This window comes from Drosophila willistoni (genome assembly GCF_018902025.1).
Source record: "Drosophila willistoni isolate 14030-0811.24 chromosome XR unlocalized genomic scaffold, UCI_dwil_1.1 Seg41, whole genome shotgun sequence".
NCBI classification, from domain to species: domain Eukaryota; kingdom Metazoa; phylum Arthropoda; class Insecta; order Diptera; family Drosophilidae; genus Drosophila; species Drosophila willistoni.
Window position 1 is genome coordinate 368,251 of NW_025814058.1, and position 26,231 is coordinate 394,481.

General features: G+C 36.7%; 1 protein-coding gene across 1 annotated transcript in view; it reads left to right on the forward strand.

The window, feature by feature from the left end:
- The window catches only part of LOC6643051 (serine-rich adhesin for platelets), a 116,114-nt gene that overhangs the window by 68,768 nt on the left and 21,115 nt on the right, over nt 1–26,231 (forward strand). Inside the window, exons 5-8 of the mRNA XM_023176176.2 lie at nt 10,658–11,086; nt 22,108–22,452; nt 22,995–23,765; nt 24,975–25,724. Of these exons, the coding sequence (XP_023031944.1) occupies nt 10,658–11,086; nt 22,108–22,452; nt 22,995–23,765; nt 24,975–25,724 (2,295 nt within the window). The remainder of the gene's footprint in view (nt 1–10,657; nt 11,087–22,107; nt 22,453–22,994; nt 23,766–24,974; nt 25,725–26,231) is intronic.

A 26,231-nucleotide genomic window follows, 5' to 3' on the forward strand; every position in this document is an offset into this window, starting at 1 on the left:
TTCATTCATTTTAAAAATCATGATTCATTTTATATGTCGAAAGTATTATTTTTAACAAAAACATAACAGATATTCACAAAAAATAAAGTAATTTCTTTAGAAAAAACCATAAATAGATTTCCATATGAAAATCCCAAACTTTTGAAACTGAAAATTCTATATAATTTTCGGTTTTATCTTTTACCCTAAAGTTTCTTTTGACAAGCTTTTTACATTGACCATAATAAAATTTGTTGATTAAAATATTTATTATTTTCATTGAGTATTAATCTATGAAACGTTTTATGTGCATATTTCTCTTCAAGAAGTCACACTTGATGGAGCTGATGGAGACTTTCAGTTTACACTAACTTATGAGTGAGGAGAGAGAGAGTGAATGAACTCTAAACAATTGAACATTAAAAACAATTTTTGTTACTGTGTTTTTTTTTTTATTTTTATTTTCGTTGTTTCTCGCTGCTCTCCTTGTTGCGGTTTGTTTCTTTCTTTCACCCATAATCTTTAATATTTCGATTTTCACATGCTATTGAACCCAAAAGAGATGACTCTTACTTGTATTATTATTATTATTATTAAGTTTTATTATTATATTAGATATTAACGCCCTGCCAAGGCAAAAAACTTCAAATGCTTTAAACTATATTTGGTAGCCAATCACGTCCCATGAGATAATCGCATAAAAGTGTTTTGTCGGTGGGGTGTTTAGGAGGCAGGGGGGGGGGGGGGCAAGGTGATGAGCGCGCGCGAGATGACCATAAAACCGTCATCAATTATGTGCAATGGCTAAAGTACTATATTATGAACTTTTACTTTAAGTGAGCGGAGGAAGAGAAGGAGAAGGAGAAGAGATGGGGCTAAGAGGGCGTCGCCGCCTTCTTTTGCTTGGATGTTGGATGGATGAATCTTTGATCTTCCTCTCCTCCAACTCCTCGTCGACAATCGCCTTCAACTCACACCCCATGCTCATCGCTTTTAAAAATCAATTTTGCTCTATTGATAGAGGCGGAGAGGGAGGCCAGAGGTAGCGGTCGTGAGTGGCTTACACACAGGTGCTGCTTGATCGCACATGTTTAAAGCCTTTCGGAAGTTTACCTTTTTGCCAAAAGTGAAGTTTTGTGACCCCCAAGCTCCTGAAAAGTTATGAACTTGTTTGCCAACTTAATGAGTTACACGAAAAAAAAAACAAAAAAACAACCAAAAAAAAAAGGTAGAAATAAAAGGGGGAGTTTGAGCTGCCGTATGAGGCGGTGCCCGAGGAGGTCTGACTTATGTGCCATGATGTTGTAGATGGTTTTTCTTTTGTTTTTGTTTTTGTTTCTTTTTTGTCTTTTCTGTAGCTTCTGGGCATTGCCAAATTGAGGTGTCGTAATGGTGGAAAGACGCCGCACCATACAATGCAATGCAATGTGATGTTCAATGTTTGTTCATCTCCACATTGGACAACAAGAAACAACGCGATAGTGAAAGTGCAGCAGCAACATCGCCACAGTTTCCATTGTTGCTGATGTTGTTTTGGCCTCTGATGTGGCGCCGATCTTCAAAAGGCGGCGACTTCTTCGCCTGCGGTTAAGAAACTGAAACGAAACTCCCTCCCTCCCACAAAAAAAAAAGAAAAACTCATTTGCAATGTTAACGAAATAACCAAAAATGACAAGAAATTTGTTTGCCGTTTTTCATTTTTCTCAAACAGGTGCAATAACTTTTTCACCCCCCTCTTATAATTATAGCCATTTGGTTTTGTTAGCTTGACAAATGCATTTATTCGTATTCTCAACAGAGTCAACAAGAGTTAAATTGACTTAAGTGCATGTAAAATTTCACAACAATTCCAATGAGGACAGGAATAGAGAATATTTATCCTTTATACCTTTAGGTAAATCAGGTCAAAAGAATCAATATAAAATCTATTTGCTAACACTCTTGGTGTATGGAAATTGAGATTTATGTTTTATTTAAAACACACAAACAACAAATGAAAATGTAATTTGATACATTTTGAGTTGAAAAGACTATGTTTTTACCTATAGATCTCTCTCTCTCTCTCTCTTATTCTCGCTCTTCTTTGTGCCTTTGTTTCTTCATCTTCTTCTTCTCTTCTTACAGTATTAAATTTCAATTATTACAACACCATTTCTCCCTATCTATTATCCTATCCATTTCCTCCTCCCTCCCACCTTTTTTATTCCTCTGTTTCTGGAGTTTCCATGATTGCATTCAGCTTTCTATTCATTACACAATTAACAACTCGTTAGTTTTTTTTTTGGGTCTTTTAAAGGTTTTTTTTTTAGCGGTACCTGCCGCCGGTTCCGTTCCGTTTGGTTTGGTTTCATTGTTGCTCTGGCTAAACTAAAAAAGAAGAGAGAGAAAAAAAACAACAACAAAATCAAGTTCCAAGTACATTGACCATAAACCATTTGGTAATAATCTCATTTTAATTGCCGCTAGCATAAAAGAGAGGTTTTTCTCAATGAAAGTTAAGCTAATGAAAATTTCATTTTATTTTATATATATTTTTTGTTTCTTTTCTTAATTTTCTTTTTATTTTATTTTGTTGGCTAAAGTCAAAAGCAGCAAATTCATGCTTCAGTTACTCAATTGGCTGTGGTCGGCGGTCAGTATGGTTGTCTCTCCTTTTCTTTCACTCTCTTTCCCTCTCTGTCGCTCATTCCCTTAGTGCCTTTTACATTGACCCTAGTCAGAAAATTGACAGCCTTGGGCAGCAATGGATCCTCGTTCACATTTATTGTCGGGGGCGATGGCGAGTGAGTAATTGATGCCAACAACTTGTTACCATATTTGTGACCTTGTCTCGGTTTTTTATTTTATTTTGGCATCAAATGTTTTTGAAGCGCTCTTGAAAATGATTTTCGTACGAGCACAGAGCAAAAACAAAAGTGTTAATGAGATGTTGGGGGCACAAATCCATTAAAGACTGTGGTAATCCGATAGTTTCAACAACTTCAATGAAGGTGGTCGCTGCTGCTGCTGGTGCTGGAGCTTTGTTGGTATCAAAATTTGATAGGTCTGCTTAAAAAAATGGTATTTTAACAAGTTCAGCGACCTGCAATTGAGTCAAGAAGGGCTCTCCTTACAATACCAACTATAGCAAACTGGATCAAGAGCCACAGAGTTTCAGAGCCATAAACATATTTGTACATACAAGTTGGATTTCGAGTCGGAGTTTGGAGTAGATGATGACAGAGTGGGAGGAGAGACGAGACGAAATGAGACGAGACGAGACGAGGCGAAAGTCAAACGCAATGCATCTTAAATGAAAAAAATATTTTGAATTATTGAGGAAAAATCACAAATTGCCAATACACATATTGTGGAGAGTGCAGAGATCGGGTTTTTTATTGCCGTTTTGTTTCTTCAATTCCAATTCCAAATCCGAATTCGATTTCCAATCTTCTCTCCTCCCCTCCTCTGCTTTACTCTGCTCATTCTTGTTAATGGCAAATATATATCAAATGCCAAATGCCAGAAGGAGATTGGGTAGCGAGGGGAAAAAAGAGTTTGCCATGGCTAAACAATTTACTGATAATCCTTTTGACAAATGTTCACATATCTTGACCATATTTTCATTTTTGGCCACAAATGGCCAAATGCTGCCTGCACACAGTGTATGTCCATATTGTATGACTCAAAAAAGCCTTTTGGCTAATTAGCGTATCGGCTTTGCTTACAAATCGTGTCTATAAAATTATATACAATTAATTGGACAATTACAATTTGGATTTGTACGTCAATTTTCAGTTGTCTCACTGCCTGTCTCTCTGTCAGTTTGTCTGTCTGTCGTGTCTTCTCGCACAATGGGACAGCAGTTGGAGCCGTGATGGGAGGGGGGGTTAAACTGCGTCATTAAGTTTTGTATTTAGCCATTTACATAGTTAAACTGCACCTAATTGGGGACCTTACACTGAGTTCTTCGCGATCTCCATTCGAAGGTTGAATTTACAATAGAGAAGGTAATACAGAATCTACACTTTAGGCTATATACTCTGTCGAAGGTCAGACATTGCTGATGATAATGATGATGATGGCTATGATGAACCATTATAAGAGTTCAATGCTTGTGACTCATACAAAAAAAAACTCTATGAGAACAGATAAGACTTTCAAGGCTTATCAAACTGAAATAGAATATAAATGTTAACCTTAACCCCATAAAAAGAAGAATAGAGATAAAATGTTGATACAGTGTATGCAGCAGATAGGATGCAGGAAAAGAAGGTTATCGACTAGAAAGAAGAAGATATATCCATCCATATATCCATCGTATATTCTTTAACCTTCTACCTAGGGTCTCATTAGATAAATCAAATTTGGATATTTCCATAACATTGTCAACTCGACAGCTTTTCCTCTTTATTCCCCTCATTACATTAGAGCATATAACTATATATCCTCATATGTATATAGCTTCCGGATCGACAATTTTTCAATGTCTTAATAAGGAAAACTTATATTTATAGATATGCTTGATATTAAAGTTCTTAAGTTATTTTCCTTTTGAGGCGAGAGTTGTCAATTCCGTTTACTTTTAATGCTAGTTTTTTCTTCATCATTTTCCACTTGACACACTAAACTCTATTTGTCTCTCTTTCTGTCTCTCTGTCTGTCTCTGTAAATAATTTTCACACCCATAGAGTTGAGTTTTCTAGTTAATTTTCATTGAAAATAATTATATAAACAGTTAAAGTCCTAACAATTTCATAATCAGTTTTGAGGCATTAAAAGCCATGTAACATGTTTTTAATGAGACCAAAACCAAAAACAAAATTAAAAAGAAGAGGAGTAAAAACCAAAAACAACAACAAGAGACAAACGAAACGAAGAGAAACTTGTTCTGGCCTAGGAACGTGATGGCAACAATGGCAATCCAACCAAAGATGACGATGACGATGACGACGACGACGGCGACACAGTCACCAAGAGTAGTAGAAGAGATTGCAAACCGAGCCACAGTCAGAGCTACATCATGTGGCTCATCTATAGCTCTCCTCAGTGGTTGGTTTTTATCGTGCCGGGTGGAGAGTTGGCGCGACTTAAAACGTGACACTCGGACGTGATTATGTCAACCATAGTAGAGCTCAAAATGCAGTATATCTCTCAAACTCTGACTTGATTTCTTCTACCTCCCCCCGACCACCAGCTTCTCTGCCCCGTATCATCATCTTGTGTGTGTGTATGATATGTTACTCAATAGGGGCAATGTCGCGAGACTTTAACTGTGATTCTCTCTAGGAAGACTATGGACGAGCATCTTTTCTAGCTGCTTCACACATTCTTTAAAGCGGTTGTTTTTTGTTGCTGTTTCTTCTATATTTTGTTTTCTTTGCAAGGCTAATTCCCCAAGCATTTGGTCACAGCACGTTGCAATAGCCACCATAATGATCATAAGCATGATCATAATCATCTTGATGATAATGCACTGACATCAATTCGAATAAAATACTATAAAGAACTCTCTGATTGTCTGTGTGAGAAAAGTTTCTGGGTCAATTGTGAGCTCTCCAGCTGATTAATTGCACTTTTTTTTCAATTCTAGAATTTCCCAAAGAGAATTTAATCTAGAGATTTCCTATTTCTACCTTTTTACCCCTTCCTCATTCTAACTTTGTTTTTTGGAGTGTCAATTTTGTTGTCTTTTTCTTTCCGTTTGTCATTTGTCTAGCACGTTTTTCCAAAAGTTCTATTCTTTCACAGAGCGAGAGAGAGAGAGAGAGCGAGCGAGATAGAGCTAAGGTAATTAGACGACTTTAAGGCATGATTTGGCGTTTTGTCTTACATTTACTTCCTCTTGGTTTCTTTTCCCCCTCTTGGCTGGCTGGTTTTCTAAATTTTTATTTTTATTTAAATTTTTTGGAAGTGTTCCAAATATTTTCGTGACTATTTACCATAGAATTTGCTAAAAAAAAAGAGAAGGAGTGAGAGAGAGAAAAAAACCTCTAAACAAAAACAGGACAAACAAATTTCAATGAATTTTAGCTTGGCTTGGTTCGTTGACTCTATATTTCTTTTGATTTGACTTCCTTCCTTCTGTGGGGCTAAAAAAAACAACCAGGTAAGAAGATTTATTATAGAACTTTGTCATTGTTATAGTTCGCAATGGTTTTTTTTGGGAGGGGTGCGACTTGTTGAATAAGAATAGCAAAAGATTTGGTCACGATCTCTATATTAATTTAATGGGCCGCGCAGCTGAAGCACAGACAATGGTTGGTTGGTCGAAGGCGTTGCTAATAAAAGAATTTAAAAAACGCGGTCGAGGTCACGCACTGACATTTCCCCAATACAAGAATATACATACATATATACCATGTAATGAATGTATACATTTTGCCATATTATTGCCCAACATTAGGTGGCGCTGGCTCGTCTATGATCAGTTGTTGTTGTTGTTGCTTGGGTCGCGTTTAGTTTTCGAATAGCAACAAATTCTGAGTCAACGAACCTCAGTTCTTGTTAATGGTGTTGCTGTTGTTGATATAGAGATATAGATATCGCCGACGTGCCCAGTACATGATTTTCTTGGTATAAAAATAGCCCCTAACACGCATTAGATGAAGCATTTTGGCTAGACTCACTCTCAAAGCGTCTTCACCAAGAGTCACACACACACACACACACTCAATACTTTTGCATATTAGTCATACAGTAAGTAAGTGTGTGTTGGTGTGCTTGTTGGGGACAGTGGCCATAGACAATTGGAGGACAGTGTGTGTGTGTTGCAATTTCTTGTAGCTTTTCTTCGATGCTTCAGTTTCTTTTTGGTTTGGGCGATATTTATGGGCCACTAACCAATTAGCAACTGGTAGACAAAATGTAAAGAAAACTCATTTTTCATATTCATTACTGGAAATTCTATTTCTAAATGAACCAACATAAATCATAATCAAAACTATAAATACACTTACTATAAGTAAGTGAGAAAAAAAAAAACAATGAAAACAAAAACAATGAAAACTGCAAAATTCATAGAAATTTATCAAATCATTTCTTAATTCTTAGCATATTTTAGTTTCTAGAGTTGCTTAATTTTTGGTATTTGTATTCAGACCTTTAACTATAATATAATAAATGTCAGAGTGGCTTCTTTGGTTTTACTAGTCAGTAATTTACAACGTTTAAAAATAGTTTATATAACTAAACGTGTAACAGTCAATTAAATACTAGGGGTTGATTGATATATATAATATAAATATATAATATAATATAAATAATTTGTATTTCTAAAAAAAAAAGGAAAAGATTATATTATGATTACTTTTCAAATTTCAATTTGTTCGTAAAGTGTTTCTCTAATTGAAAGTGTCAGAAAATGGACTCAAGATTCTTTGCATTGGTTGAGCAATTTTACATTAAATTAGTCGGCACTTGAAACATGATTTGATGAGTTTAAGAATTATTATTATTTAATAATTTTTTGAACTTTTGACCCACATTATGCGGTAGGCCAGGGAGGAGAAGGGCTGGGGGTAGAAAAAAAGTATAGCAATTTTTTTCAATATTACTCAGTTCAATGCACTTCCTTCTATTACTCTTTCTCTCGAACCTTGCCTCTTTTAGTAACTTCCTTTGCTAAATAATCTTTTCACTTCTATCCAAAGTTTTGTTGCTTTTTCTTTCTAAATTATTGTTGTTTTTGTTGCTGTTGCTTTTGCTAAGCAATTTTCTGCGTCATTACAACAACTTGAAAATTGTTTGCATTATGATTTTTATCATTATATCTAATTATAAGACACTGCAAGCACCAAGAAGAAAGAGTTGGAGGAAGGGAAGGTGGGAGAGAGAGACAGGGCAGAGTTAAAAACAAAAGACCAAGTTCGGCTTTAAATTTTGTTTTTTGTTTTTGTTTTTTAGAGGCTTGGCAAATAAAAAATGAACCCAAGTTCGACATAGGGCCCTGCAGCAGCGGAGTTGAGAATAAGAACCTTTAAGTGAGACTTCAACCACATCATCATCAAACATCAGCGATGTCGACAACGACGACGACGAAGACGACGATGACGACCAACTGTGAAGAGGAGTCAGAAGTTGCCTCTAGTTGGATCTGGGCTTGGGCCTAGGTCTGGGCTTGGACTCAAGGCAGGTGTGGGTTGATGATGATGATGATGATGCTGCCGCCGCTGCTGCTGCTGCTGCTGCTAGTTGTGGCTCATTACTGCAAAATCGAAGAGTAGGAGAAGTCAAAGTAGGAGGAATAAGAGAACTCTGGCTATAGATCTAGCCTTAGCTCTAGCTTTAGCTCTAGCTCTGGCTAGAGCCCAACAATATGTCTTTTAGAAACGCCTTTCTCTTTGTTTTTGCTTCGTTGTTTTTTTTTTTTTTTGTTGCTGGCGAACCACTCCCAATCTTTGCACGATTCCATGCGCGGGTTGAGGCAATTTTCGGCGAGCCTCTTTTTTGTTTTTTGTTTTTTTCGTTTTGTTTAATGCATTTTGCACACGCTCACTCAAAAACGAAACCCACCCACCCACCAACCAAGCAACCACCATTCAACAAAAAGGAACTTTAACCACTCCAAGAACTGAACTGAGAACGAAATATGAGTTAAGAATTTTATGCAAAGTTCGTGACTAATCTGCAAAATGAACTTGAGTTGTGCCAGCATTTATTTGTTCTCTCTTTCTCTGATTGCAATTCGAACTAGACAAATATTTCCATTTGTGGCGCCTTCATTGTTAAGATTTGCCCACAAAAAAATGAAAAGAACACAGAGCGTAGCCAAAAGAGTTTGTTGCAGTCTCGGGGTTTTTTTTCCTTCACTTAGTTTGGATTGCAATCTTTAAGAAAAGTGAATGTACATACAGTGGGGTATAATATTTAGAACAAATATGTAGAAAGTTTCCACTAAGAGAGAGGGAGACGACTGCAAAATTTACAATAACATTTTTGTGATTTTTCGTTTTTTTTTTGTTGCCAATTTTGAAGTTATTTTGAAAGTAAAACTAACTTGGATGCTTGAAGCAGACGCGCTGTCAAAACTTTCTCGCCAGGCTTCCCATAAATCTTTTGCTTGAGTGGCGCTTTCCCAAATCATTCTTCGAGCCAAGAGAGTTTGAAATCATAGTCAAAAGTCTCTTTCAGTCAGTCAGTCAGTCAGTCAGTCAGCCAGTGAGTTAGTTAGTTAGTCAGAGTCAACAATTGGCAGCTGCCTTTGCCAGTGTCAATTTTGGCCATCAGGCAAAGTAAATCATTAAAAATGGAGATGAAGCAGCTGTAAAATGTCAATTTCATTTCCATTTTGACTTTTTTTTCTTCTCTTTAACTTTTGTGATGTTTCAATTTGGCCAAAGAAATAAAGGGTTTTTGAGAAAGAAACTGAAATTAAGGTTTTCCATTCATCGATTGCCATTCAACAGGTGGCAAATTGTAATTTATGATTTGAAGAAGGACACCGCAGGTTGAAAGAGGCGCAGGTGAGAGGCCTTTTAGTCAACGATTTCTAATCCATTGTGTGGCTTTTGGTTTGCTGTTTACTTTTTATTGCTGCCACAGACTCCTTGTGATGTGGCTTCTCCTCCTCCTCCTCCTCCTATTCCTACTCCTCGCATGATGCAAGAGTTCAAATCTAAGGTTAAACTGTTGTATGGAGATCAACGAACGGATTGCGGCTACTCTCCCACATGTTCAATGCATTGCATTTTACATTCAGCTGTGTGGTTGAGGTGGGTGTCATTGTGCCACGCCTACCTTTTCGCATACACCTCTGTGTTAAACGATTGTTTTTGTGGTTGACCCCATCGTGTCAATTACCTTGTAATTATTTTTCCATATTTGATAAATTGAATATCGCTCTTTGGCATCCTTCCCCTTCCTTTTGAGCATTGCAAAAAAAAAAAACACACAAAAATGTTTATCTATCGATAAATCTTCCGAATGCCAAGTAAAAAAGACAAAGAAACTTATGCAATGCGTGGGTTTCTAACTGACCTTTGTCTAAGATGTGGTTTTCCCTACAACTCACCAAAAGAGCCAAAAAGGCTGCCTCCTCCATTAATTGAGGAGGCAGGTCGGCAGCTGTTAAATTGACAAATGGGAGATGGAAATCTTTAAATTAACTTGAAGATGATGCCCGAGCTTATGGTATGGGAAGTGTTTAACTTGTTCATCGACGAACTTAACTTTCATAATTCAGCAAAAGTATTTAAACACCTAAATGTACACATATTTGAACAGTTCCTTAATGTTATTAGAGGAAATTGGAAAACGGGGAAAACATTTGTTGCTTTTCTGAAAGTTTTGGTAAAAACGTTGGACTTTAGGTCTTCAACAATCGATAACTAATGTTTGTAGTATACTCAAGCCTATCTTCTATTTAGATATTAGAATTGAAGCAATTTTAGAAAACTTGAACAGTTCTTTAGTGAGTTTTGTCTGGCTAATAGCCAAATTTGGAAAACCAAAAGTAAATACAAACATTTATTTCACAGTTATTAGAGAGTACATTTGGTTGCAGCAGTCTACCACACCTTTTGACTTATTGTACTTTCATTTACCTTAAAATCAATTTACAGCCCAACCAAATCATGTGTATTATGTTGTGTGTGTGTGTGTGTCGGTGTGTGTAAGCTTTCAATGTGCATTTATAGAGCGTATTATTTGACCATTATAAAACCCAACTGACACTTTTCCTTTTTGGTTTTGCTTCCAGGTGTTGTACCATGAAATTGTATCACATGCACGAGTGGTAAGCTCTTGCATACGTGCCGCCTCCGAAAGGGAGCAACAGCAGCAGCAGCAACAATTGTTAAACCAACAACAACAACAACTACAGCAACAGCAGCCCGCCTCATTGACCAGCAATTGCTCTAGTGATTCAACTAACAGCGAATCGGTGACCAAATCGAATAGCCTTAGCAGTGGTTTTGCCTCTTCTGATGCCAATTTATTAACCACTGCGGCTGGAGGAGCAACAACAGCAACAACAACAACTATAACAGCAACACCTTCAGTTCATCATCCAAAGAAAGGTGAAGGAAATTTGGAAAGATTGCGAGATCGTTATCATCTATTATATTTGAAAGCCTTTGAATTGCAACTCTGTTTGGATAATCTACTAAGAAAACGCAGCTCTACAGGGGTAAGCTTGAAAACTTGATCAAAACTATAAACAAATTAAACATATTAAAGTTTTACTCTTATGTCAGTCAATTTCCCGTGATCTATTTCACTATCTTAAGCTTAGATTATGCAATCTTGTGAAAACTAATTGCTGTGGGAAAAAATGAAAGCAGTTAGCAATAGATAGAGCCTCGTTTTGATTAAAATTAGTTTATGAATCAGGATAGATGAATATGAATTCGAATTGAATTGATAATCAATGTCAATGGCATTCCATACACACACACACACTCGCACACACCCTGACTCTTCAAATACTATAAAATAAAATAAAGAGCAGAAAAAGAAAATGCATACCACAAATTCTTGGAAAATAGAAATGGCACCAACGTCTCTTTGCAACAGTCGCTTTCCTTTGCTATACATTTTTAGTTTTTATCCATCGCCAAGTTTGCCAACATCTTTGCCAATTGGAGGCATTTCTAATTAAGTTTGTTAAATCAACTTCACTTTGATTTAATTAATTCATTTAGTGAAAATGTTGGCAATGCGACAATGAAGAGTCTCATTTGTGATGGAAAGCCAAAATGAAGAGATGAAGAGAGTGAAATTGGTGAGGGGAAATGCTTACATACACATATATACATAAATGTAAGATATTTAGTTCCTAGTTGATGGGAAATAGAGGTTTTTCCCCCATTTCGGGCAACAAAGAAAACTTCTGACACAAAAGACACTTTCACCTTCACACACCCTCAATAATGGGATGTTGATGATGATGATGATGATGATGAGAAGGGCCTTCAGCCTAGACACAAAGATGCAGATGTGAATGGGAGGGGTCCTTGGCCCTTGTTTCCATTAAAACAAATAAGAATAAACATTGCCATATAGCAAGGGGAATGGTAATAATAACAACAATAATAATAATAATAATAATGAACCATAATCAATGTAATTCAAGTGCATTTGTTTATCTTGCTTCAATGCAATAAGCCATAATGTTGCTAGCAACATGTTGCCAACAACACAACGTGACGAGATAGAGACAAAGGCCAAAAACATCTCGTCTCTCGTCTTGTCTCGTCTCTCAGGCACGTCGTAAATTTGATTTGGTTTATTTTCATTTGGTTGTGCTCAATTTTTTTGTTATCTTGGGGATTTTTTTTTGTGTTTTCGGTCACTTTCATTGGGCCAACAACCAACAACGAGGAGTTTTTTTTGTGTTTCTTTCTACCTCACAGTTGTTAAAGTTTGTGGGTGACTTTTGTGAACTCTCGTGGATCAGCAGCAGCAGCAACTCTAAAGCCGCCGAGGTGAGGGCGCATAAATTTCACTTTTACTTTTCGACCCCGAACCCAAAGCGTATGCAATTTAATTTTATTTCTATATACTTTTTCTGGCAGCTACTTTAATGTTTACCCTGATTTATAACTTCATAAAAATTGCAATTTTTTTGACAGTTCAATTAGGGGTTCAATTAGAAAGAGAGAGAGAGAGAGAGAGAGAGAGAATGCAAGAGCGAGCGAGAGGATGATGGTAAAGCTAAAGCAATAAAAGATGATCAAGAGATGCATTTTTGCCATTTAATGTAATATAATGTTATGTTATGTTGCCGCCTTTTGATGTCTGTCGAATTCATGGCTTATCTTTATGACACAAAATTAGCTAGATTATTGTGGCTACAAAAATGTAGAGCACAAAATGGTTTAATGGCCAATGGCCAATGGGGCCTAAAACGAAAAAGGAAAACCAAAAAAAAAAGGAAAAAAAACTTGGCCGGAAAGTGTTGAAAATTGCCAAGGCTTGTGTTGTTCCACATGGACATGAACACGGTATTTGATACGGCAACATGCCGCTGCTGGCTAGAGGCAAGTCAAATGCAAATTGTTGCATCAGAGAGTGCAGCAATGGAAAATGAAATTGTTTCTTCACTAACAACCACCAGCATAAGTTGGAGAGAAAAGAGGAAGCAGGAGCAGGAGTGGCGGAGGCGGAGGCGGTGGTGGTGGCGGTGGTATGCCCGCCAGCTGGTGCCGCCGCATCAAATGAAGCGGTCTAAAACTTTGACTAGCAGAGAGCCTCCCCAACCAACCAACCAACCAACCAACCAACCAACAACCACTGTGAACTGTTCCATAGCCTTAGGATAGACTGACAGCGAATAGATCCAGAGATGTGGATTATATAGTGTGGGTCAGATTTGAGTTTAGTTGTGGTTGTTGTTGTTGTTGTTGTTTGGCTTGCCTTAGTTGGCAGTGGTGATGCGTGTGTTGAATGAATTACCACAAGGCAAGTCGGCAGAGTGAAATACATATATGTCCATACATATATCTCTCGGCACGAGTCTTCCTTTTACTGCAACAGTTTTCCTGTAGCTGTTGCTGTTGCTATTACTGATGATGCTGCTGATCTTTGCAAATTATAGACAATTAAATTGTTGCCTGTTTACAAAACGTTTTCCAATTATAACCAATGGGCCAAAGAGGAAGAACTTCAAACCAGGAAACGATTAGAGCAAAAAGAGGATGCAACAACAGCAGGCAGACAAAACTGGGTCAATGTGTTTATAAGGCCCAGACTTTCACTACTAGGCTAAAATACGAAAATCGATGCAATGAATGCAAAATCAAAGTTGACTTCCACTCTGTGTCTGATGGGGGGTAAATGATGGGGGAATGTGAGGATGTGGCATATTAAGCTGTCAAAGGATTCAATTCATCTTCACTCAGAAGAGTGATTTAACAAAACTGAGAGTCGTCTCGTCTCACCACTACACAAACAATGAGTTTTTTCGAGATGCTATTACAAAGGGAAAGAAAATCAATAATTCAATCTGTTAACTACAAAAGATAATCTTTGCTTAGCCCTCAAACTGTCAGGCATTTTCGAGAACTTGTCATATAATTAAATAAACAGTGAAAACTTACAGTTTTTTTCAACATTTTGGCAATTAATTTAAGTTCAAAGTAAGCAAATAAAATAAAGGATTCTCAATTTTAAGTGCCTTGAAGCAAGCATTCTTTAAAGTTAGAAAGGTTTAGCCTAATATAGAGATCTTAGAGTTAGAGTTAGACATAATATTAAGGAATTTGGTAATAAAAAAAGATACAAATTTGTTTAATATTTAACATTGAATTAGATTGAACTAAAATTAATTTAGTTTTTATAGTAATTTTCGGAATGCATTAATGATGTTCCTTAAATACTTAAAAATGTGGCCAATATTCTTTATCATTTAAACATATTTGTAACATTCTGTTGCTAAATGCTTTCGCTTTGCTTGTAAATTCCAATCACTCCCCCCACAAAAAAAAAGAATAATAAATAAATCACCACTCTAGCCTATATAATTATGTAAATGAATCTTTAAACAGGATATGGAGGCAGGTTTTTGATTTTTTTTTGCTTTTGTTTTTTTGCCTTATTGCACCACCCCAAAACAAGCTTAAATAGATCATCTCAATAGGCAATAATGAAGCATGAAATAACCACACGAAACTAGCATTATCTTGGATAATTGAAAACACAAAAGGGGGTGGGGGGGTAAACCCCAAGGAATTTACTCCACTCTCCGCTCTCCTCCCTTCTGTCATCATACTATCTCAGTTGGTGTGTCATTAACTTGTGGACTAAAAGTAGATCAACTAACGGTATTGCTTTTGGCCGCTGTGCTGCTTCAAGCCAAGTGTTTGGCCACATTATAAAACAATTTCTCACTCTAAATACGAACTAAAAAAAACAACAACAACAACAACAACCGATCCGCCCAATTTGCCTGCTAACCACACTGAACACACCGAAGGCTAACCCAAAGTTTCCAATTACATGAACCATTTTTGTAACAATTTTTTTTCTTCTCCTTTACTGTTGTTGTTGTTGTTGTTGTTGTTGGTGTTGCTGCTGTTTTTATTTTGGCTTGCGGCTAATTACTTGGCCACTGTCCGAAATAAAAATGAAAAACAAAAACAACTCTTTGCAACTCTGCAATTGCAACTGCAACACCAGCAAACTCGCCACGCGCAACTCCCAGTTGCCTCATCGAAAGTGAGACTCTGTTTAGGAGGAGGCGGTAATTATTTTTCAAAACTGGACCAAAAATGATACATAAAGCCCAAAAAGAAAACAAAACTACCAAAGACATGGAGAAAGAGAGAGAGAGAAAGAAGGAGAAAGAAAAGAGGAAAAAAGGAAGAGAAGAAAAAGAAACATATTTTTTTCTATTTTTGTTTATGGGAAAAAAGTGAAACCTATCCTCTATGTGTATGACTTGTGAACCATTGTTTGGCTTCCATGGAATGTTGTGGCATTTAATGTGTGTGTGTGTGTGTGTGGCATGAAGCATGAGGCATTTAGGCTTCCGTGTTGCTGCTGCTGCCAGTTCCAACTGCCTGCTTGTGGTGGGTGGCACGCCCCTTTTTCTATCGTTGTTGCAGAAAACCAAAAAAAAATTTACATAATTATTGTGATTTAATTTTTCTTTCCTTCTCTCTTTCACTCCCACTGTCTTTAACTCTGTCTCTATGTGAGTGAATTTTCCGGGATTTATCATTTAGTAAATGTTTTCGACATCAACTTTTTAGTTCCGATTCCGACTTTTTTTTTTGTTTTTGTCGGATTCACACTGTCAGCAATTATTATGCCATTAAATAATGATGATGGCATTTATACGAATCATACATACAACATTTATTTGATTCATTGTGAATACTATAAATATGTATATATATATATGGCATATTTGCATAGTTTTTTTCTTCCTTTTTTTCTTTTTCTGGGTGTGGACACATTTTTCGATTGATTAATGCCGACCATTTGATTGATGTCTTGTTGTTGAGAGCCAATTAAATTTTTTAGTGGTAATAACCTACGACTACCCTGTAATTTGAAGATGATTAAAAGCATATTTGTAGGCAATAATAAAATATTTACCAATACTTACATAGATTATGATAGATCTCCCCCCATTTGGTTTGATTCATTTGAAATTAAAGCACACAAAGAGTATATGAAAGTCGATAAGTTAGATCGGTAGAGACTAATTGCCTGAGATATGTAAATTTTGTGATTAATTTTGAAGGCAGTTATATCACCAATATGCCAAAAGTCATCCTCCCCTCGATTGTGTCTCCTCCTCCTCCTCCTCCTGCTGCTGAAGACGTCATCAGAGTCAAATTGAGGGCATTCTTCTTGGTCAACATCAGATGATGATGATGATTTACGATCAAATGGATACAAGGAAAATAAAAACCAGTATAACAACAATGGAAAATCAAATTGACGGCAGCTGTGGTAAACAAACGGCAGGAGCAGCTGCTCCCCGACTCCTCCTCCCCAATTGGTTTTGGGGGAAAAGTAAACATTGAGAGCAGCAAGCAACATGCTGCTGCAACATTATCCATGAGACATCTTCCTCCAAGACTTCTTTCAAGTCAACAAGGCAAATTTTCCTCTCCCTCCGACGACCGATCCGAACTCACATCATCTTCCCCATCTCACAATTGTTGGTTGGGGGTCTGTGTCTGTTTGTCATATTGACATTTGCCAAATGTCAAATAAGCATTGTTTGCCCATTTTTGTGTTTTTTTGCTGTTGTTGTTTCTGTCTCTTTCCTATTCTGATGAAATGATTTTTATAAGTATTTTATTATTCCTTTGTTATTTGCCGTCTGCCGCCAGTCAGGCTGCTGTAAATCAAAGCAACACCTTAAATAGACAATCAAAAAGGAGGCACTAAACAACCTGCAAATTATGAGCAATTGCTGCGTGGTGGACGACAGAATCAGGCATTAAAATCTCTTTTTGTTTTGAGTTTTTGAGTGGGCTTACAACACCCACGCAATCTGGTAACTGGCAACAGGCAAGCTGCAAATGTTGCAGCAACATATTAGGGTCATGATTTAAGAACAAACAGGAACAACAACCAGACCAAAGATTAGTGTAAAGTGAAAATATGCAAAATGTTGCCGACAGCTCTGTCGATGTTTGTCGTTTGCCGCGCTTGATGCTTCCAGAGGGCGTTAAATCCGACCAAGTTGCAATGTGACAACTTCAAATTGTATATAGATGACATCCAGGGGGTTGGCCGGTGAGGAGAGGAGTGGAGAGGCGACATGAAGGGGTGGCTAGTAAAAACAAAGAGAAGGCTTTGCTAAATTTAGCATCTAATGCGATTTGTAATAGTTGCGCTAAATTGTGGACGTTGTTGTCGTCGTTGCTGTTGCTTTTGCTGTTGCTGCCGTACCAGGAAATGTTTTTCCACCAGCACCAGCAGCAGCAGCAACAATGAAAGTAATAATATTGTCGCTGCAGTCGCGGGTGATGTTGGATTCCAAATGCTGTGGGTTGGCGTCGTCGTTGTCGTCGTCGTTGACTCCAGTCAAGTCGCGTCTAGTCGACTAGGAGAAGAAAAGGCTACGAGAAGGAGAAGGAGGAGTGGGCCAAGCATTTGTGCATGTTGCTGGTCGTTTTCCATATGACTTGAAAAAATTTTATGTTGCTCATGTCGCTTGTCCAAATGTTGGCATTGCCTGTTGTTGTTGTTATTGCTGCGGGTTTTCAACGCGTTTTTCGTTTTTTTTTTGTCATTGTTGTTGTCGCAATTTTTTGTCGCACCACCAAATGCAATGTATTTCAATAGTTGTTTGTTTGTTTGGTATTTTTTACTACCCTGAGAATACATTGAGGTTTATACTTGGCCAATTAATGGTCACAGGGTGCTTACATAATAATTCTCTTTTAAAATTAAAAGAAACTTGGGAAAAGAAGAGTAAAACAGAAGGATAGATAGGATTAACCAGGACAAGTTTTGTTCAATGTTTTGAAAGTATTACAATTGTTTATAAATTTTTTTTTTTTATATTTGCCTGATTAGAAATTATTTCTAATAATTCTTTATAAATTACAAGAATAACACAAAATTCGCTATTTTAGACTAAATCTACTTTTAAAACCTTAACTTGGGCATGGTAAATATCTTTTTCTCTTTATCATTCTTAGGTTTTAAGAAGTTTATGCCCAAATCGATTAAAGAGATTTCTTCTTTTTGTCAGTTTAAGCATTTAAGATTAAAAAGATTTGTTTAATTTGGTTATTAAACTTATATATTCTAGAGTTATTGAGTGAGCATCAGTAAGATTTTTGCAGTCGCTGTATAGAAGGCTATGCTGCTAGGATATTCTGAGTGCTGCAACTTTTTGTGGCACTTTAGAAGTACTTACAAAATGTTTTTTGTCACAAATTCAAGTAAAATTCGTATGTGCCCACAAAGTCTTTGCGTCTCACCTGTCCAATAAAAACATTCACCTGACGCTGCTGCATTCCTTCTTTTTGGAATCACAAATTCTATTCTTGTCACTTGATTTGAACTTCGTGTTGAAAATCAGGTTTCAAATCGAATGACATTTATGTTGATGTTTGCATTGTTTGCACATAAAACTTGCATAGAAACCGTCAATACTTTATTATTATTGCTCTTGCTCCCTTCTTAATTATAATATATACTCATTTTTAATGCAACTGAGCTAAGGGGAAAGAACAAATTTTCAATTTCAACTCACGTTTTCTTATTTTGTGGTGTATTATTTTATGATTGCATGATAATTGCTACAACACAAACAGATGTTAATGAAGGTTTCCACTGCTCCGCTTCACCCCCCACCCACCATCTTTTATGTACATATATCGATGACGTGAAAGCGTTTAATGATAATTAATCGCTTGACTCCGCCAACGCCGATGACGTCGACAACGACGACGACGACGACGATGTGTGAGAAATTCATAAATAAATTCAACAAAAATATAGAAACCAACAACCGACCAACAAAACGAACAACAAACTAACAATTACAGTAGCCTGAGCAAACAACAATAAGGCAATAAACAAAACGCAAGTGTTTAACAAATTTTCCCACAATAAAAAAAGGGAAAAAATGAAAAACGTTGTTTGTTTCTAAAGAGAAATTGTGACAAAGCATAGAATTGCGTGTATGAGAGATTTGTATCAAGTTTTTTTTTTTTGAGATCTTGGAAAAAGTTTTCCCTAGACGCCCCATGCCATGCTATCCCTTCCACACACACACGAGAATTGGATAAATGAGGTGCTAAGTGAGACAACACGAAGCAACAACAACAACAACAACTATAACTTGGTTCCTTTAAAGAGTTCACTGGAAATGCTCCAACTCGCTTGAGATAATCTTGAACTGATTTTTTCCAGCTAAAATAAGGCCCCTATACTATATCTAGGCTCTAGTGACTCGAGATCTCTTGATGGTGGCAGGCGTTGCCTTTTGCATATTGGATTCAATTTCTTCAGGGGCGTTTTTTTTTCCCATTTTTTTTTTATTTAGCATAATAAGCCCATAAATTAGATAGAACGAAACAAGACCGAAACGACAACACAACAACGAGACAACTGTGGGTCGACCGGCTGTGATTGTGAGTTGGAGTTGACGAAGAAGAAAAGATTAAAGCCGCTGCCAGCATATATAGAATTATTGTTACATGGCTTAATCGGGTAAAAGGTGCGGACGGACATCATATCATCTTCTTTTACGGAGAGATTATACCGTTTATCAACGGCTTTTCCGGTTAATTTGTTGAAAATTTCAAGACTTATTTGCCCCTAAAATGCGGGAGGCGTTATGTTAATTTAATAGAAAGTTCATCTACCTAGATGATAACAAGATTAAGCCGATGAAATTAATTCTTAATTTGTTGGAAAGCAAAACAAGATTATGCCGAAAAGAAGAAGTCATCAGGTCTTGTAACAATCTTAACTTTGTGTCTGCTTTATCTGAAAACATTTTATTAAGTCCCCATTAATTGATCATTTTCATTCACCATATAAGATTCGTCTACTTCTACTTCTAATTCTAATTCTAATTCTAATTCTAATTCTAATTCTAATTCTAATTCTAATTCTAATTCTAATTCTAATTCTAATTCTAATTCTAATTCTAATTCTAATTCCTATTCCTATTCCTATTCCTATTCCTATTCCTATTCCTATTCCTATTCCTATTCCTATTCCTATTCCTATTCCTATTCCTATTCCTATTCCTATTCCTATTCCTATTCCTATTCCTATTCCTATTCCTATTCCTATTCCTATTCCTATTCCTATTCCTATTCCTATTTCCTATTCCTATTCCTATTCCTATTCTATTCCTATTCCTATTCCTATTCCTATTCCTATTCCTATTCCTATTCCTATTCCTATTCCTATTCCTATTCCTATTCCTATTCCTATTCCTATTCCTATTCCTATTCCTATTCCTATTCCTATTCCTATTCCTATTCCTATTCCTATTCCTATTCCTATTCCTATTCCTATTCCTATTCCTATTCCTATTCCTATTCCTATTCCTATTCCTATTCCTATTCCTATTCCTATTCCTATTCCTATTCCTATTCCTATTCCTATTCCTATTCCTATTCCTATTCCTATTCCTCTTCCTATTCCTTTTTTTTTTTTTTTTTTTTTTTTTTTTTTTTTTTTTTTTTTTTTTTTTTTTTTTTTTTTTTTTTTTTTTTTTTTTTTTTTTTTTTATTTTTTTATTCCTATTCCTATTCCTATTCCTATTCCTATTCCTATTCCTATTCCTATTCCTATTCCTATTCCTATTCCTATTCCTCTTCCTATTCCATATGTTAAACCAATTAAAGAGATCCAATCTGTATCCCTCTGTAGTTGATGGTGAATTGTAAACTTACAAAACTTATCAAAGTTTCGATTGGCATTGCTTTCAATTTAGCTATAAAACTTAATTGAATTGAAATCTGTTTCGAGATGATTAGATCATTTTTGTATTTCCCCCACCTTCCTCTTCTTCTTGTTCTTCAAGTTGTACCAATTGAGGCACTTACTTTTCTTTGTTCATTTTCCTCTTAGTTGTTGATTCTTTGTAGGTATTTTCATTTTTCAATATTTTGTTTATTTAACTTTTTCGAGATTGGTCCATTTTTGTGAGTTCACCTTTTGTGCTTGGTTGTGTTTGTGTGTTTTAATCCAAATTGCGCCTCCTCATAAATCATCTGGACAATTACCTCATGGTTCTTAGAGGCGGTGTATAGTGGGCAGAGAGGGGGTGGGGGCGGTGGACGCCTAGTTCAAATGTAAGATCTTAAAAATAAGAACTCGACCTTCAATTGGCCTCGCATTTTCTATGGGAAAAAATTACGCAAAATCATTAATTAACATCATCTGTTGGTGTTGGTTGCTCTTGCTGCTGATGATGATTATGGGTATTGGTTTTTGGATTGGATGTTGTGCTCCATGAAAAGCCATCAAATTGTTGTTTCAGTTTTTTTGGGGTTAATTGTAAATTCCGAAATGTAAATTTTGTTTTTATTGAGTGCTAAAAACAAAAATTCTTGCCATAGGAGAAACTGTAAAGTTTAATGACTAAATTAGATGTTGTTGTGGGGTTGGGTGGAATAGCGGGGAGGGACGGCATGGCGAGGCGGCATTCAAGGTCAAATGAGGTTTAAGTAACATACATAGACAGCAGATGGAGGGAAAAGTAAATGTATTTAGGAAAAGCCCCTTCCCCTCCCTCCCTTCCATCTCCTTTTTGCCAGCCACATGTTTATGTTGTTGTGTTATTTCTCGCCTTTTTGGATTATCTGTCATCTGTCTGGTTTAACTGTTTGTCTGCCACTTTGGTCTGTCCACCCGCTCGTCGTTGTTGTCTCGTGTGTAGACTCAGCAACTCAACTCGACAAAAAAAAATTCAAAGCAATTATAAATATTTTTTTCTCTCACATTTTCTTTCAAACGAAATGTTACGTGACATGAGGAGGAGAAAAAAAAGACAGGAAAAGCTAAAAGATTGACCATGGCTAACTAAGAGCGCTCTAAAAGCAAGTGGAGTAAAAAAGAAAAATGTATTATATATATAATTTATATTTTTTATGTTATGTATATTTATATGTTTTTCTCATGACAGTGATCAAGATCAGACCAATTAAATATTGAATTCCGGATTTTTGTTTATTAACCTGCTCCTTTTTTCTTTCTTTGTTGCTTTTGCAGAATGGTCTGGATGACGACGACGACGACGAAGACGATGATGATGACGATGACGATGATGAAGATGAAGACACTGAAGACGATTCGTATGGCTATGAGGGTGAAGATGTCAACGATGGAGCCACTGAGGATGATCTAATTGATCATCATTCTGATTTAGATTTGGATAACGATATCAATATCATAATCCATAAGAATCCATTAACAAAAAAGCAATTGCAACGCTGTCAAGTGGTAACCACTGAAATTGTAGTACAACAAGATTCACAAAAGTCGCATCAAACGTTCGAGGAACATCATCATCATCATCAGACGGCATCAGGAGGCGATTGTATTAAAACTCAAAAGGTAAGGATCATTTGCATATGCTTAGTTATTTTTCCTTCGTTTTTGTTTTCTTTTCTTTTTTGTTTTTTTTTTTTTTTTTTGTATTTTTCGTGGCTATGACTAAATTTGGTTACTGCCATATGTTCTTTCTTATAGTTATTGTTGTTTTGTTTGATGTCTATTTATGCATGTGACTGCCTGCTGCCTGCTTTTTCCTCTAATCTTAAAAAAAAAAAATAAGTATTGTCAACTTTTTGAGTTTGACAACAAAAAAAAAAAAACAAACCCCGTTAACCCTAGAACCCAAAAAAGGTACTAACAAATGATCTTTGGCCAAAAAGAATAAGAAAACCGAAAAAAAACCAAACCTTGTCCTTTCCTTATTACACACACAAAACAAGTTGGCAGCACTGCTTAAGGCAGATGAAGAAGAAAGAGCAGCATGTGTTTTGTTTGACTTGTTTTCCTTATGTTCCTTCTGTTTCTTTGTTTGTTTGTTTGTCCACCCCGCATTCGCTTAACCTTTATCTTCTTAAACCCACTCCTCCACTCCATATATTCAGCCCGGCGACGAAGCCGACGAAGAGGAGGAGGAAGAAACAGAAGCTGACGAAGCAGACGTTGTTGACTTTGTCATTGCGAAACGTTGCTGGCGTCCAACGCTCAAGTCATCGAATCTCCAACCAGTGGCAACTCTTACCGATTTTGAAGCTGACTCCGAGAGCAGTGATCTAGAGCAAATCCAAGAGCAATTAAGACGAAACTATTACAATCCACGGTATAGGCCATACATTCCAAGCAACAGCAGCATCAACAATACTGTCGACATCATCATGTCACAGGCCAATAGTTCGGGTTCAACAAGCCATTTGCAACAGCATCATCATCATCATCATCATCATTCCATGCTTCAGATGCGTAACAAAATGTTGCCACCCTCAGTTGGCGGTGTCGCCGGCGGTCCCGGCAATTGCTCAACAAAATCAAAAAGCATTGCTGTCGCTGTTATTACACCCAATTCGCATGGCAATGGCAATGCCAACAGCAATAATGCCAATGGCAGCAACTCCACTTATCACAATGATTTGACCAAATCACCTTCCGTGTTGAGGAAGTCTCGCCATCATAATGATACATCCAAATTTAATCGTTCCAATCGTAAATCGAAAAATTGCGCCATTTTCTACTTTAAACATTTGGATACCGATAATGAGACGGCAAGTGGAGCGGGTACAGATCACAATGGGGAAGTGGATATCCAATTGGATCATCAACATCACCAGCACCACCATCACCACAACAACCACCACCCACAATTGGTGGGAGCCAGCGATGTAAGTAATGATTTCTTAAGAGCTGGTGACAATGATTTGGTGTTGGTAAACATTATCCTCAGCCTCGCGAAATCAAAATTGAAAAAAATAAAAAACTCCCCCTCACATAAAGATATATATCATCATGGTTAAAGAGCCAATCAGCCGCCTCCTTGCCCCCAATTGTTTCTGTGTTTTTTTATGCTTTAGCATGATTCGTTATATTAATAAACAACATACATACATATATATACCTATATATTTGGCTTGTAATTAACTTTAATAACTAATTTCTTTTGGCATGTCTAACACAAAATTTCTTAATTAACTTGATCGTTGTTATTGTTGTTGTTATTTGGATAGTAGTAGTCTTTATTACAAGTTATCATCCATCATTAATCATTAAGTGGACTTTCGAAAAATGAAAAAAAAACTATATATATATAAATTTAAATATAATTTAGCCGTAGGGTTTAATTTAGATAGAAAGAAATGTATGTCAGGGAGGCCAAGTTCTTTTTACACCCTTGAGCTGTTAAAAGTTCCGGTTAACTATATTTTGCTTTAATCTCGTTAATAAACAAAAGGTGAAGGGTTAATAATAATAGAGAAAAAGAGAAAAAAACTTTAATAACTGAGACATTGTTTAAAGAAAAACTCTAACTTTTGCATATTTAAATTCAACCCATAAGGTCGACATTAATATAAATAAATAGCAAAAACACAATGAAGAAGAAAAAAAAAAAAAAACAAACCTGACAAGCCACAGGCAAAGAGGTAACACCATTTGGTGCAGAAAGGCGTCGTCACTGGCAACAGCAACAGCAACAACAGCAGCAGCAGCAGCCAAAAGAAAATTGACGACCATGTTGCTCATGGCGTAGGTCGTCGTAGTCGTCGATGTCTAACTCTCCTCCTCTCTGTCGGCATTTGAAGACAGAGCTTCAAAAGATTTGTTTCTTTTTGCTGTTGCTGTTGTTGGTGGTTGGTGTTGTTATTTTGCCACTTCATGCTGAAGTTGAAGTTGCAACTCCAACTCCAACTACAAGATACAATTTGCCATTTTGCGCAAGTAATGCTAATTAAACTTCATTTTCTTCAACCTCATCTTCATCTTCATTCGTACATACATACATATATATATATATTTGTGTTTCTTTGTTTGTGAGTTGACTCAATGACTGAATTCAATGTTCCTTTACTCCTCTCCCCCCACCTACACATATCTAGATACTTAAATCGGCTGATGCCTCTACCGATGACGACGACGAGGGTTGGCTTTATACAGCAACAGCAACAACAGCTACAGGCACGGCAACAACAGCAGTAACAACAATTGTGGATGGTCTTCAATCGACAGACATTTCATCAACAACAACAACATCATCTTCTGGAGTTAAAACTTCAATCAGTGACGATTCTGATAAGGAGAATAAGGAGGCAACTTTAGTTACCACAACCACCACCACCAGCAGCAGCAGCAGCAACACCACCGCGACCACCAATATTAATGCTATAGCAGCAGCAGCAACATTGACCAACAGCAGCAGTAACTACGATAGCAGCAGTGCCTGCTCCTCATCCAATTCAAACGGTGTACACACAGAGACATCGGCAACATCGCGAGTTACACAAATGCAACGAAACGTTGCTGTTGTTGGGGCATGCGACATGGACGACCACGACAACAACAACATGCAGATGCTGCAATGCAAAATCAATGGCAATGCCAGCAGCAGCAGCAGCAGCAATGAAGCAAGACACATCATTAGCAACAATTGCTACAAACAACAGCAACATCAACAATTGCCAGGCGACAACAACAATCAGTCGGATTTGAACAGCAGCCACAACAACAACAACAACAATAACAATAATAACAACAATAACAACTGCAATCATCCAAAAATGGGCGTGGACTTGGAGAACATTGATGAGGCAACTGTTGATATGGCAAATGGAAATGCACAGCAACAACAGGTAAGCAATTTGCAATAGGTTGAATGTAAAAATACTTTACAAAAAAAAAGGTTAACAAAATCAACATACAGTAGAATAAAAGAGAAATAAGAAGACGACCGAACCGAACAAGTAAATGTCAATGATTTAGATAAACTAAGAGTTGTTTTTTTCCATTGCAAATAATTAGTATAAATCATTTGGAAAAAAGAGACAATGCATGCTTAGGGAAGAATCAATCTTGGACCCATTAGCTAAAAGCTAAAGGCAAAAGGCAGTTTGTGCCATTTATAGACCACAATCGGAGCAAACAAATCGCACAAAAACCAAAAAAGAAAATAATAAACAAAACCAACAACAAATCTGCTGCAAATATTGCACAAGTTCCCACAGACATTTGGAGTCTCAAGTCAAAAATGCAACTGGCAAGTCTCGATCATGTCCATGTCCATGTCCAAGTCCATGTCTTGTGTCTAGAGTGTCTAGAGTGTCTCTCTCTCTCTCTCTCTTTAGCTTATTCGCCCTCTC